We start from the raw sequence: 12963 nt of genomic DNA on the forward strand, positions 1-12963 counted from the left end.
TTGCATCACTTAAAGGTAAGTTTCAAACTGAGAACTACGTGCCTATCACATGCAGGAACACAAATTCATAGAAACATAGAAACATAGAAAATAGGTGCAGGAGTAGGCCATTCGGCCCTTCGAGCCTGCACCGCCATTTATTATGATCATGGCTGATCATCCAACTCAGAACACCGCCCCAGCCTTCCCTCCATACCCCCTGACCCCCGTAGCCACAAGGGCCATATCTAACTCATTGAAATAACTTTTAAAATCATATTACTGATTTCTTAGTTATTTTAGCAATTATAATAACATTGCTCTGTGCTTACCTATGTAACAGATCAATTTTTCAACTGTTAAATGATTATTATTATTAGAGCAAAATTATGAATTCAGATTCATTTTCCAGGTCTTGCCTGTACCCCTAGATCAAATTATTTCAAAAAGCCAATGTTTTAGCCATTTTATCGACTTTCCACAAATAATTGATTTTTCTTTAAAAGGAACATATCTTATGAATGGCACATATAAGTTATTTTAAAATAACTAGGATTGTTTGCTCGATGGGAATTATTGCTCTCTGACAGACAGTCTCGTTAAAATGCTTTGTAGAGATCAGAAAGCCAGGCTGTTTGTAAAAATCCCTGTACTTATAATATGGTCGTATCTGTGTAGCATTAGTCCACACGCTTTTGGAATATTGCAACGATTCATAGGATTCTTCTGAATCACAGATAATGAGATTTACCAAAGAACTATTTTGATGTGTTAATGTTTCCACCAAGCCATTATTTTACATACTTGAGATTGGTCTTAAAATAAAGCACTGGAGGGAAGGCAATTTATATGTGGTATATGTTACGTGTGCCTTGAGCTGTGTATGACTGTTGGTAACACACATCAAAGTTGCTGGTGAATGCAGCAGACCAAGCAGCATCTCTAGGAAGAGGTGCAGTCGACGTTTCAGGCTGAGACCCTTCGTCAGGCTAGAGATGCTGCCTGACCTGCTGCGTTCACCAGCAACTTTGATGTGTGTTGCTTGAATTTCCAGCATCTGCAGAATTCCTGTTGTTTATGACTGTTGGTATTGCGTTTTGCACTTTGACCCTGGAGTAACACTGTTTCATTTGGCTGTATTCATGGGTATTCATGTATGGTTAAATCATAATTAAGCTTGAACTTGGACATGATTTTGTATTAAAGTTCCCCTTTGTTTTCCATTATCAGACGTAGGGTATCTTTTCTTATTATTATAATATTTGGCTCTATTTTTGCTTATGCGCTTTACAGCAAAATGTGACTCCAAAATTCACTATTTTGTTTTAGCTAAGTATTTGCGAATTTTATTTCTAGCATCAGATAAATATTTAAGTGTACACTGTTCAATTATATATTCCGTCCCCAGTCACTGCATTAGCGAAGCTTCCATGATCTCTTTGTCCTCCTCTCCCAGGCAGTCCTCCAATATCCCGACGTTCCGCACCACCCGCATGCAGTGACTGTTCATTTCCCACAATCCCGTATTTCGCAATCTAACCTGCTCGCTTCGGCTTCATTGACAGACATCAGAGACGACCAATTACATAGCCGTATTATGAGCGGCAGTCTGAAAACCTACCAGTCACAGAGGTCGAGAGGCTGGACTATCAAGTTCGGAGGAGCGGTAGGCCCACGCCAAAAGTGGAGTATTGAACTAAATTGCGGCGTGGCAGTCAGCAATAGAACTGTAAAATTCCCAGTGTTTGTATCTGACAGAATCGTACAGAATGGTGAGTCATCGCATGTGCAAAATACTTAAAATTGATAACTTTTCGTAACTGATTGCAGCACATTAGTGAACTCTTAGGCCGAATGTGCTGTCTCACTTCATTTAGTTTCATTTTTGTTTCTGAAAAAACATTCGGTGTATTTTATTGTGTGCGTTTAAGATCGCTTTAGCTTAGTAACTATTGATTTTAAGTTCACATGCATTTCTTCAGGATCTAAAAGACACGTCAGTTACAGTATTCTGAATTTTTACAATTTTAATACATCTTTTTTAGATCTTTCTCAATCTTTTTCTAATTTTTCTGATTCCTGTTCTATATTTGTGGAAGCTTGCCTAACGTCCTTGAACTATGCTTTAACGTGTGTTTTAGTAAATGTGTGTAGAGCGTTTGGTAGCTTTGGGCATGTACTCACTGGAATTTAGAAGAATGTGTGGGGATCTTATTCAAACCTACTGAATGTTGAAAAAAAACTAGATAGGGTGGATGTGGAGAGTATGTTTCTTATGGTGGGAGTATCCAGAACGAGAGGGCGCAGCCTCAAAATTGAGGGGCGACCTTCTAGAACAGAAGTAAGGAAGATTTTCTTTTTACCAGAGAGTAGTAAATCTATGGAATGCTCTGCCACAAACAGCGGTGGAGGCCAAGACTCTGAGTATATTTAAGGCAGAAGTTGATCGTTTCCTGATTGGTCAGGGCATCAAAAGATATGGCCTCATTTTTACAACCAATCTGACTGCCCAATGTGGGTGGCAATGGAGCTGAACTCTATTAAGAATTTCTGCATTTCCGCACTTCTTGGATCCGCACTCCCTTTTCTTATGCCTAAACCAATTGTTAATCCTGTTATCAGGCACACTCTGAGAGTATGGGCTCAGTTCAGAAAGTATAGTGGTCTCCATGGCTTCTCTGTTTCAGGTCCTATTCTATATAATCATCTCCTCCAGCCTTCTATACATGATCCAACATTTCAAGATTGGTACAGAAAGGACATCAGGAGCTTTAAAGATCTTTTTATAGAGAACTGCTGTGCATCATTTGAACAACTGTCTTGCAAAGTTTAACCTACCCAACACTCATTTCTTCAGATATTTGCAAATTAGACATTTTATCAGCCCTTTGATATGAAACTTCCCTGAGACACCCGACACATATGTCATTGATGTGTTTCCCTGCATTAATCCATTGCACAAAGGTCTAATATCTACTATTTGCAACAAGCTAGCGGCCCTGAGGCGAGCCCCCCTTGACAAAATTAAAACTGCCTGGGAGCAAGATCTAAATTTCTCACTGTCAGACGATGTATGGGATTCAGTTCTTAAGTTAGTTAACTCAACCTCTTTATGTGCCCGCCACTGCTTGTTACAGTTCAAGGTCGTACACAGGGTCCATATGTCTAAAACTAAATTATCCCGCATTTACCCAGATGTTAATCCCCGCTGCGACAAATGCAAAAGGGATGGGGCTTCCCTTATTCACATGTACTGGACATGCCCTAGCTTGGAAAAATACTGGAAAGATGTTTTCCAAACTATCCCAAATACTTAATTATAATATGGAACCTAACCCTTTGATTGCTGTTTTTGGCGCCTCCGGAGAGGGGGACACGCACCTACGTCCAACCAAACGTCGCACGCTGTCTTTTGCCTCTCTGTTGGCCAGGTGCTCAGTCTTGCTCAGGTGGAGGAATGCTGCCCTGCCCACCCATGCTTAGTGGCTCAGGGATATCATGTCCAGTCTACACCTTGAGAAGATCCATTATTCAATTCTCAACTCGGACATAATGTTCCAAAAGGTGTGGGGACCCTCCCTTGAATATGTTCAGAATTCCCAGCCAAACTAAAGGTCCTTTCCTCTGCACATAAATCCCTGACTTCCAGCATTTCCCAGTAAAATTCTACGGACCCAGACTTGGAAACATACAACAGTCTATGTATTAGGAAAATACACCTTCTCTATACCAATGAAGCTCTGTTGGGACAAAAGTTCTGTTTAACCCTTTTTGCTAATGCAACGATGGCTTGGAGATGGGGATTGGGAGGGGCAGGTTGGGGCAGGGAGACAACCAAAGCATGATTGTACTATGGGTGCATTTCTTTCGTAGATGTGAATTGTACATTTGTTATGAACTGCACAAACTTCCTTTGTACTATGCTGTCTTTATTTAAAAAAAACAATAAAAATATATGGGGGAAAAAAGATATGGTGAGGAGGCAGGTGTATATGGGGTTGAGTGGGACCCAGGATCAGCCATGATGGAATAGCCAAGCAGACTCAATGGGCTGAATGGCCTGATTCTACTCCTATGTCTTGTGGTTTTATGTACCGGTTGGTAGGTTAATTGGACATTGTAAATTGTTTTGTGATTAGGCTAAGGTTAAATTGGGGGGTTGCTGGGCAATGTGGCTTGAAGGGCTGGTAGGGTCTATTTTGCACTGTATTTCTATAAATAAATATTGTGTCACATGCAGGCAAAAGGATTAATTTAATTAAGCAAATGATACTTAATTAAATTAATCCTTTTGCCTGCATGTGGTCCATATCCCTTCATTCTCTGCATATTCATGGGCCTACCTAAAAACACTCTTAAACACATCTATTGTATCTGCCTGCACCATCACCCATGGCAGTGCAGTCCAGGTACCCATCACTGTGTGTGTGTTAAATAAAAACTTGCCCTGTGCATCTCCATTGAAATTTCCTTTCCCCTTCCTCACCTTAAGCACATGACTTTCTAGTATTAGACATTTTGACCTTGGGAATAAAGATCCTGGCTGTCCAATCTAAGCCTCTCATAATTTTAGAAGCTGTCAGGCTCCTCTCAGCCTCCACTGTTCCAGAGAAACAACCCTACTTTGCCCAGCCTCTCCTTGCAGCACTTGCCTTTTAATCCTCGTTAACCTCTTCTGCACCCTGAAGCCTCCATATCCTTTGTAAATTGGGTGACCAGAACTTAATGCAATACTCCAGATATGGCCTAACCAGAGCTTAATAAAGCTGCAACATAACTTCCTGACTTTTGAAGTCTTGAAGTTGGATTTTACAGAATGCCTCTAGTAAATATTTTTCAAGAAAGTATTTTTTATTACTGGTTTATTATTGTTACATATACTGAGGTATAGTGAAAAACATTTTCATATGCCATCCATACAGATCATTTCAGCTCATTAAGGTAGTACAAAGGAAGAGCAATAACAATGCAGAATAAACTGTTACAGAGAAAGTGCAGGCAGACAATAAGGTGCAAAGCTATAATGAGGAAGTTGATGAGGTCAGGAATTGATCCTATCATGGTAGCGGACCATTCATCTTATAATATTGGGTTAGAAGTTGTCCTTGAACCTGGTACGTTTTAGGCTTTTGTTTCTTCTGCCTTGTGAGAGGAGTGAGAAGAGAGAATGCCCAGAGTCTAGGAGTCCTGAAGTGTGGACTGAGCCCATAGAGGGGAAGCTGGTTTTCATGATGTGCTCAGCTCTGCCCACAACTTACTGCTGTTTCTTGTAGCTCCAGGCAGAGCAGTTGCTGTACCAAACCGTGATGGATCACGATAGGATGCTCTCTTGGTGCATTGATAAAAATTAGTGTGGATAAAAGGGTACATACCAAATTTCTCTAGCCTTCTGGGGCACTTTCTTGGTCATGGAATCTACATGAGTTTTTAGTTAACTACAGAATTTAATTGATTATTATTAGTCCATGCAAGCACTGTTTCAGTGCACGTCTGATAAATGTCACATTTTTATTAATCTGTAATAAAATATCTAATCATTATTAATCTTAATCATAGTTTGTTCCTAATTTGTATATTTCTTGTTTCTCCCCATAGTCTCACATGTCCTATAATGGAGGGGCTGTTATGGCCATGAGAGGCAAGGATTGTGTGGCAATAGCTGCTGACCGGCGGTTTGGAATTCAAGCACAGATGGTCACAACTGACTTCCAGAAAATCTTTCCAATGGGTGAGAGGTTGTACATTGGACTGGCAGGTCTTGCCACAGATGTACAGACTGTGTAAGTACAATACAAGATACACATGATGCATAGGTTGTCAGATTTAAGTCTGCTGGACAATAAAAATATTGTCAACAAAAGATAGTACCTTTTGAGTGGAGGAAAAGAAAGTTGGGAGGATGGTGGAGAGATTTTTCCGAGTGACGTAAAGTTTAGGGTCCCCATCTCTGATTAGGGCAGCACAGTGGACACAACTCAGCATATTACAGAAACCAGCCAATCTTTCTATGGACTCTGGACTCTATCTATAATTTTCACTGCCTCAGGAAAGCACCCAGCATAATCAAAGGCTCCACTCACCCCAGACATTCTCTTGTCTTCCAATTGCACTTGTTGTTATGTTCTCACCGCTCCAGTGAACCAGATTTGTTCCTGACTTCCCTTGCTGTCTGTGTAGAGTGCATTTTCTCCCTGATTCCATCCGTGTATTCCCTGGTGCTCTCTACACCCCAATTCTGATAACATGGTTGATGCATTAATTTTACTGCTGCAGAATTAGCCCTGATATTGGTAAGTGGCATCATACACTCTCAGTTCTATCAACAAACTCCAAACCCTGGGCTTCTGTACCTCCCTTTGGAACAGGATCTTTTACTTCCTCAGCAGGAGACTACAGTCAGTGTACATCAGAAATAACATCTTCTTGTGACAATCAACACTGTTGCACCACAAACAACAAATTTCGCAGCATATCCCAGTGATGTTAACCCTGTTTCTGGCATGCCAGAGAGAATAAAATGCAGCATTAAGAGAAAATAAGAGTGAATGGGACTAATGTGTTTACTCTGCTGAGAGTCAGCACAGATCTGATAGGCTGAATAGCCACCTCCTGGAGTGTAATGAGTACGCTAATTAGAAGTTCAAAGTAAATTTATTATTGTCATGTACAACTCTGAAATTTATTTTATTACAAGCATTCACAGTAAATATAAGAAACACAGTAGAATCATTGAAAGTCTTGAGCTCACGTATACAGCTAGGGTGCCTAAGACTTTTGTATAGTGTACTGTGGTAATTTTATGTATTACACTGTACTGTTGCCACAAAAAAAACAACATATTTCATGACGTGTGAGTGATGATAAACTTGATTCTGATGTGGGTCTCTGTTGTGGACTGAGAGTGGGAAGGGGGCAGGGAGAGAGGAATCGTGGTTGGGAAAAGGGGAAGGGAGAGGGGAGAGACTTTGCATACAAAGTCGCCAAGAGTAGTGAGAAACTGCAAGATTGGGAAAACTTTAAAAAGCAACAAAGAACCAGGAGCAATAAGGAAAGAAGCTAGATTATGAAAATAAACTATTGGATACTGTTGGGGGGGATGACTTACCTGGGACTAGCTGCAGTAGCCGGATCTCTGACACTGAGTCTGGCTCTGCAGTGCAGAAGGGAGGGGGGAAAAGAGGAGAGCGGTAGTGATAGGGGACTCGATAGTTAGAGGTGCAGATAGGAGGTTCTGTGGTCGTGACAGAGAATCCAGGATGGTTTGTTGCCTCCCAGGTGCCAGGGTCAAGGATGTCTCTGATCGATTGCATGACATTCTGAAGTGGGAGGGTGACCAGCCAGATGTCGTGGTGCACATCGGTACCAATGACATAGCAAGGAAGAGTGAAGAGGTCCTGGACAGTGAGTATAGAGAGCTTGGTAGGAAGTTGAAAAGCAGGACCTCTCAGGATTGCTACCTGTGCTAGGTGCCAGTGAGGGTAGGAATAGGATGCTCTGGAGGAGGAACAACTGGCTGAGGAACTGGTGTAGGGGGCAGGGTTTCAGATTTCAGGATCATTGGGACCTCTTCTGGGGCAGGTGGGACCTGTACAAGAGAGACGGGTTACACTTGAACCACAGGGGGACCAATATCCTTTCAGGGAGGTTTGTTAGTGCTATTGGGGAGGCTTTAAACTAGATTTGCAGGGGGATGGGAACCAGAGTGCCAGAGCTGACAGTGTGGCTGGGGTGAAAATAAATGATGTTGAAAGTTTAAGCAAATCTGCTGATAGAAAGGTTGTGAGTGGTGGTAAAAATCTTCTGAGGTGTATATATTTCAATGCTAGGAGTATTGCGGGGAAGGTGGATGAGTTGAGGGCGTGGATTGACACGTGGAATTATGATGTAGCAATTAGTGAAACTTGGCTACAGGAGGGGCAGGACTGGCAGCTTAATATTCCAGGGTTCTGATGTTTCAGATGTGATCGAGGTAGAGGAATGAAAGGTGGGGGAGTAGCATTGCTTGTTAGGGAAAATATTACAGCAGTGCTCAGGCAGGACAGATTAGAGGGCTTGTCTACTGAGTCCTTATGGATGGAGCTGAGAAACAGGAAAGGTATGGCCACATTAGTGGGATTGTATTACAGACCACCCAATAGTCAACGAGACTTGGAAGAGCAAATCTGCAGAGAGATAGCAGGCAACTGCAGGAAACATAAAGTTGTGGTGGTAGGGGATTTTAATTTTCCATACATTGATTGGGACTCCCATACTGTTAGGGGTCTAGATGGTTTAGAGTTTGTAAAATGTGTTCAGGAAAGTTTTCTAAATCAATATATAGAGGGACCAACTAGAGGGGATGCAATATTGGATCTCCTGTTAGGAAACGAGTTAGGGCAAGTGACAGAAGTCTGTGTAGGGGAGCACTTTGGTTCCAGTGATCATAACACCATTAGTTTCAATTTGATCATGGACAAGGATAGATCTGGTTCTAGGGTTGAGGTTCTGAACTGGAAGAAGGCCAAATTTGAAGAAATGAGAAAGGATCTAAAAAGTGTGGATTGGGACAGGTTGTTCTCTGGCAAAGGTGTGATTGGTAGGTGGGAAGCTTTCAAAGGGGAAATTTTGGGAGTGCAGAGTTTGTATGTTCCTGTCAGGATTAAAGGCAAATTGAATAGGAATAAGGAACCTTGGTTCTCAAGGGATATTGCAACTCTGATAAAGAAGAAGAGGGAGTTGTATGAAATGTATAGGAAAAGGGGTAAATCAGGTGCTTGAAGAGTATAAGAAGTGCAAGAAAATACTTAAGAAAGAAATCAGGAGGGCTAAAAGAAGGCATGAGGTTGCCTTGGCAGTCAAAGTGAAGGATAATCCAAAGAGCTTTTACAAGTATATTAAGAGCAAAAGGATTGTAAGGGATAAAATTGGTCCTCTTGAAGATCAGAGTGGTCGGCTTTGTGCGGAACCAAAGGAAATGGGGGAGATCTTAAATAGGTTTTTTGCGTCTGTATTTACTAAGGAAGCTGGCATGAAGTCTATGGAATTGAGGGAATCAAGTAGTGAGACCATGGAAACTGTACAGATTGAAAAGGAAGAGGTGCTTGCTGTCTTGAGGAAAATTAAAGTGGATAAATCCCCGGGACCTGACAGAGTGTTCCCTCGGACCTTGAAGGAGACTAATGTTGAAATTGCGGGGGCCCTGGCAGAAATATTTAAAATGTCGCTGTCTACAGGTGAGGTGCCGGAGGATTGGAGAGTGGCTCATGTTGTTCCGTTGTTTAAAAAAGGATCGAAAAGTAATCTGGGAAATTATAGGCCGGTGAGTTTAACGTCAGTAGTAGGTAAGTTATTGGAGGGAGTACTAAGAGACAGAATCTGCAAGCATTTGGATAGACAGGGGCTTATTAGGGAGAGTCAACATGGCTTTGTGCGTGGTAGGTCATGTTTGACCAATCTGTTGGAGTCTTTCGAGGAGGTTACCAGGAAAGTGGATGAAGGGAAGGCAGTGGATATTGTCTACATGGACTTCAGTAAGGCCTTTGACAAGGTCCCGCATGGGAGGTTAGTTAGGAAAATTCAGTCGCTAGGTATACATGGAGAGGTGGTAAATTGGATTAGACATTGGCTCGATGGAAGAAGCCAGAGAGTGGTGGTAGAGAATTGCTTCTCTGAGTGGAGGCCTGTGACTAGTGGTGTGCCACAGGGATCAGTGCTGGGTCCATTGTTATTTGTCATCTATATCAATGATCTGGATGATGATGTGGTAAATTGGATCAGCAAGTTTGCTGATGATACGAAGATTGGAGGTGTAGTAGACAGTGAGGAAGGTTTTCAGAGCCTGCAGAGGGACTTGGACCGGCTGAAAAATGGCAGATGGAGTTTAATACTGACAAGTGTGAGGTATTGCACGTTGGAAGGACAAACCAACGTAGAACATACAGGGTTAATGGTAAGGCACTGAGGAGTGCAATGGAACAGAGGGATCTGGGAATACAGATACAAAATTCCCTAAAAGTGTCGTCACAGGTAGATAGGATCATAAAGAGAGCTTTTGGTGTATTGGCCTTTATTAATCAAAGTATTGAGTATAAGAGCTGGAATGTTATGATGAGGTTGTATAAGGCATTGGTGAGGCCGAATCTGGAGTATTGTGTTCAGTTTTGGTCACCAAATTACAGGAAGGATATAAATAAGGTCGAAAGAGTGCAGAGAAGGTTTACAAGGATGTTGCCAGGACTTGAGAAACTCAGTTACAGAGAAAGGTTGAATAGGTTAGGACTTTATTCCCTGGAGCGTAGAAGAATGAGGGGAGATTTGATAGAGGTATATAAAATTATGATGGGTATAGATAGAGTGAATGCAAGCAGGCTTTTTCCACTGAGGCTAGGGGAGAAAGAAACCAGAGGACATGGGTTAAGGGTGAGGGGGGAAAAGTTTAAAGGGAATATTAGGGGGGGCTTCTTCACACAGAGAGTGGTGGGAGTATGGAATGAGCTGCCAGACGAGGTGGTAAATGCGGGTTCTTTTTTAACATTTAAGAATAAATTGGACAGATACATGGATGGGAGGTGTATGGAGGGATATGGTCCATGTGCAGGTCAGTGGGACTAGGCAGAAAATGGTTTGGCACAGCCAAGAAGGGCCAAAAGGCCTGTTTCTGTGCTGTAGTTTCTATGGTTCTATGGTTAAACTAGCACAAAATATAAAAACGGATAGTAAAAATTTTTATAATTGTATAAAGAGGAAAAGGGTGGCTGAAATGAATGTGGGTCCCTTGGAGGACGAGAAGTGGAAATTGATATTGGGTAATGAAGAAATGGCAGAGACTTTGGATGACTGTTTTGTGTCAGTCTTCATGGTGGAGGACACATCTAACATGCCAAAGAAAGACATTATGGATGCAATGGGAGGTGAGGACCTCGGTACAATAGCTATCACTAAAGGGGTAGTACTGAGCAAACTTGTGGCCCTAAAGATATGCAAGTGTCCTGGTCCTGATGGAATGCATCCCAGGGTTCTGAAAAAAATGGCAGGAGTTATAGTAGAGGCTTTGGTGATAATTTACCAAAATTCTCCGCACTCTTCAGCAGAGCAAGTCCCAGCGGATTGGAAGAGGGTGAATGTCACGCTGCTGTTCAAAAAAGGATGTAGGCAAAAGGCAGGTAACTGTAGACCAGTTAGTTTGACATCTGTAGTTAGGAAAATGTTTGAAACTATCATTAAAGAAGAAATGGCGAGGCACCTGGAAGGAAGTGGATCCATCAGGCAGATACAGCATGGATTCAGCAAGGCAGGTCCAGTTTGACAAACTTACAGGAGTTCTTTGAGGATATAATGAGCCCAGTGGATAGAGGGGAACAGATGGACATTATTTACTTGGATTTCCAGAAGGCGTTCGATAAGGTGCTGCCTAAAAGTCTTAAGATAAGGATGCAGAGAGTTTGGAGTGATGTATTAGCATGGAGAGATAGAACTAATAGAAAGCAGAGATTTGGGATACATGGGTGTTAACTTTGGTCGGCAATCAGTGGTGAGCGGTGTGCAGCAGGGCTGGTGCTGGGCACGCAACTGTTCACTGATCTGGAAGAGGGGTGCACAAGATACAGAGAGTCTGCAGAGAGATATAGATAGGTTAAGTGAGTGGGCAAGGCTCTGGCAGATGGAGTTCAATGTTGGTAAATGTGAGGTCATCCACTTTGGAAGGGAAAATGAAAGGGCAGATTATTTTTTTAAATGGTAAAAAAACTGCTGCTGTGCAGAGGGACTTGGGAGTGCTTGTGCATGAATCACAAAAGTTTGGTTTGCAGGTGCAGCAGGCTATCAAGAAGGCAAATGAAACGTTGGCTTTAATTGCTAGAGGGATTGAATTTAAGAGCAGGGAGGTTATGCTGCAACTCTACAGGGTACTGGTGAGGCTGCATCTGGAGTACTGCGTGCAGTTCTGGTCTCCTTACTTGAGGAATCTCTTACTAACTCTTCCTTCAGTTAGTCCTGACGAAGGGTCTCGGCCTGAAACGTTGACTGTACCTCTTCCTAGAGATGCTGCCTGGCCTGCTGCGTTCACCAGCAACTTTGATGTGTGAGATTATAGGCTAGTTAGCCTAACCTCAGTGGTTGGGAAAGTGTTGGAGTCTATTATTAAGGATGAGGTTTCGGGGTACTTGGAGACTAATGATAAAGTAGGTCAAAGTCAGTGTGGTTTCTAAAAAGGGGAAATCTTGCCTGTTCTTCTAGGAAGTAAGAAGCAGGGTGGACAAAGGCAGGGCAGTGGATGTCATTTACTTGGATTTTCAAAATACAGTGTTGGGAAATGTACGATAATGCATTTTTGGTAAAAGGAATAATAGTGCAGACTATTATCTAAATGGGGAGAAGGTTCAAACATCAAAGGTGCAGAGGGACTAGTGAGTCCTTGTGCAAGATGCCCAGAAGGTTAATTTACAGATTGAGTCTGTGATAAAGAAGGGAAGTGCAGTGTTGGCATTTATTTCAAGGGGAATAGAATATAAAAGCAAGGAGATAATGCTGAGGCTTTATAAGACACTAGTTAGGCCACACCTGGTATATTGTCAACAGTTTTGGGCCCCATATCTCAGAAAGGATGTGTTGTCATTGGAGAGAGTCCAGAGGAGGTTCACGAGGATTATTCCAGGAATGAAGGGGTTGACATATAAGAAGCATTTGGCAGCCTTGGGCCTGTACTTACTGGAATTCAGAAGAATGTGTGGGGATCTCATTGAAATCTACCAAATGTTGAAAGGACTAGATAGGGTGGATGTGGAGAGGATGTTTCCTATGGTGGGGGTATCCAGAACTAGAGGGCACAGCTTCAAAATTGAAGGACAACCTTTTAGAAGAGAGATGAGGAGGAATTTTTTTAGCCGGAGAGTAGTAACTCTGTGGCATGCTCTGCCACAGACTGCAGTGGAGGCCAAGTCTGTGGTATATTTAAGGTGGAAATTTATTGTTTCCTGATCGGTCAGGGCATCAAAAGATATGGTGAGA

At 42.3% G+C, this 12963-nt stretch overlaps 1 protein-coding gene across 1 annotated transcript in view; it reads left to right on the forward strand.

Moving 5' to 3' along the window:
• Window positions 1–1613: 1613 nt before the first annotated feature.
• psmb3 (proteasome 20S subunit beta 3) overlaps window positions 1614–12963 on the forward strand; it is a 28204-nt gene continuing 16854 nt past the window's right edge. The window contains exons 1-2 of the mRNA XM_072249848.1: window positions 1614–1751; window positions 5575–5759. Coding sequence (XP_072105949.1) covers window positions 1749–1751; window positions 5575–5759 — 188 coding nt within the window. The 5' untranslated portion in view covers window positions 1614–1748. The remainder of the gene's footprint in view (window positions 1752–5574; window positions 5760–12963) is intronic.

Source organism: Mobula birostris, chromosome X (assembly GCF_030028105.1).
Source record: "Mobula birostris isolate sMobBir1 chromosome X, sMobBir1.hap1, whole genome shotgun sequence".
NCBI lineage: Eukaryota > Metazoa > Chordata > Chondrichthyes > Myliobatiformes > Myliobatidae > Mobula > Mobula birostris.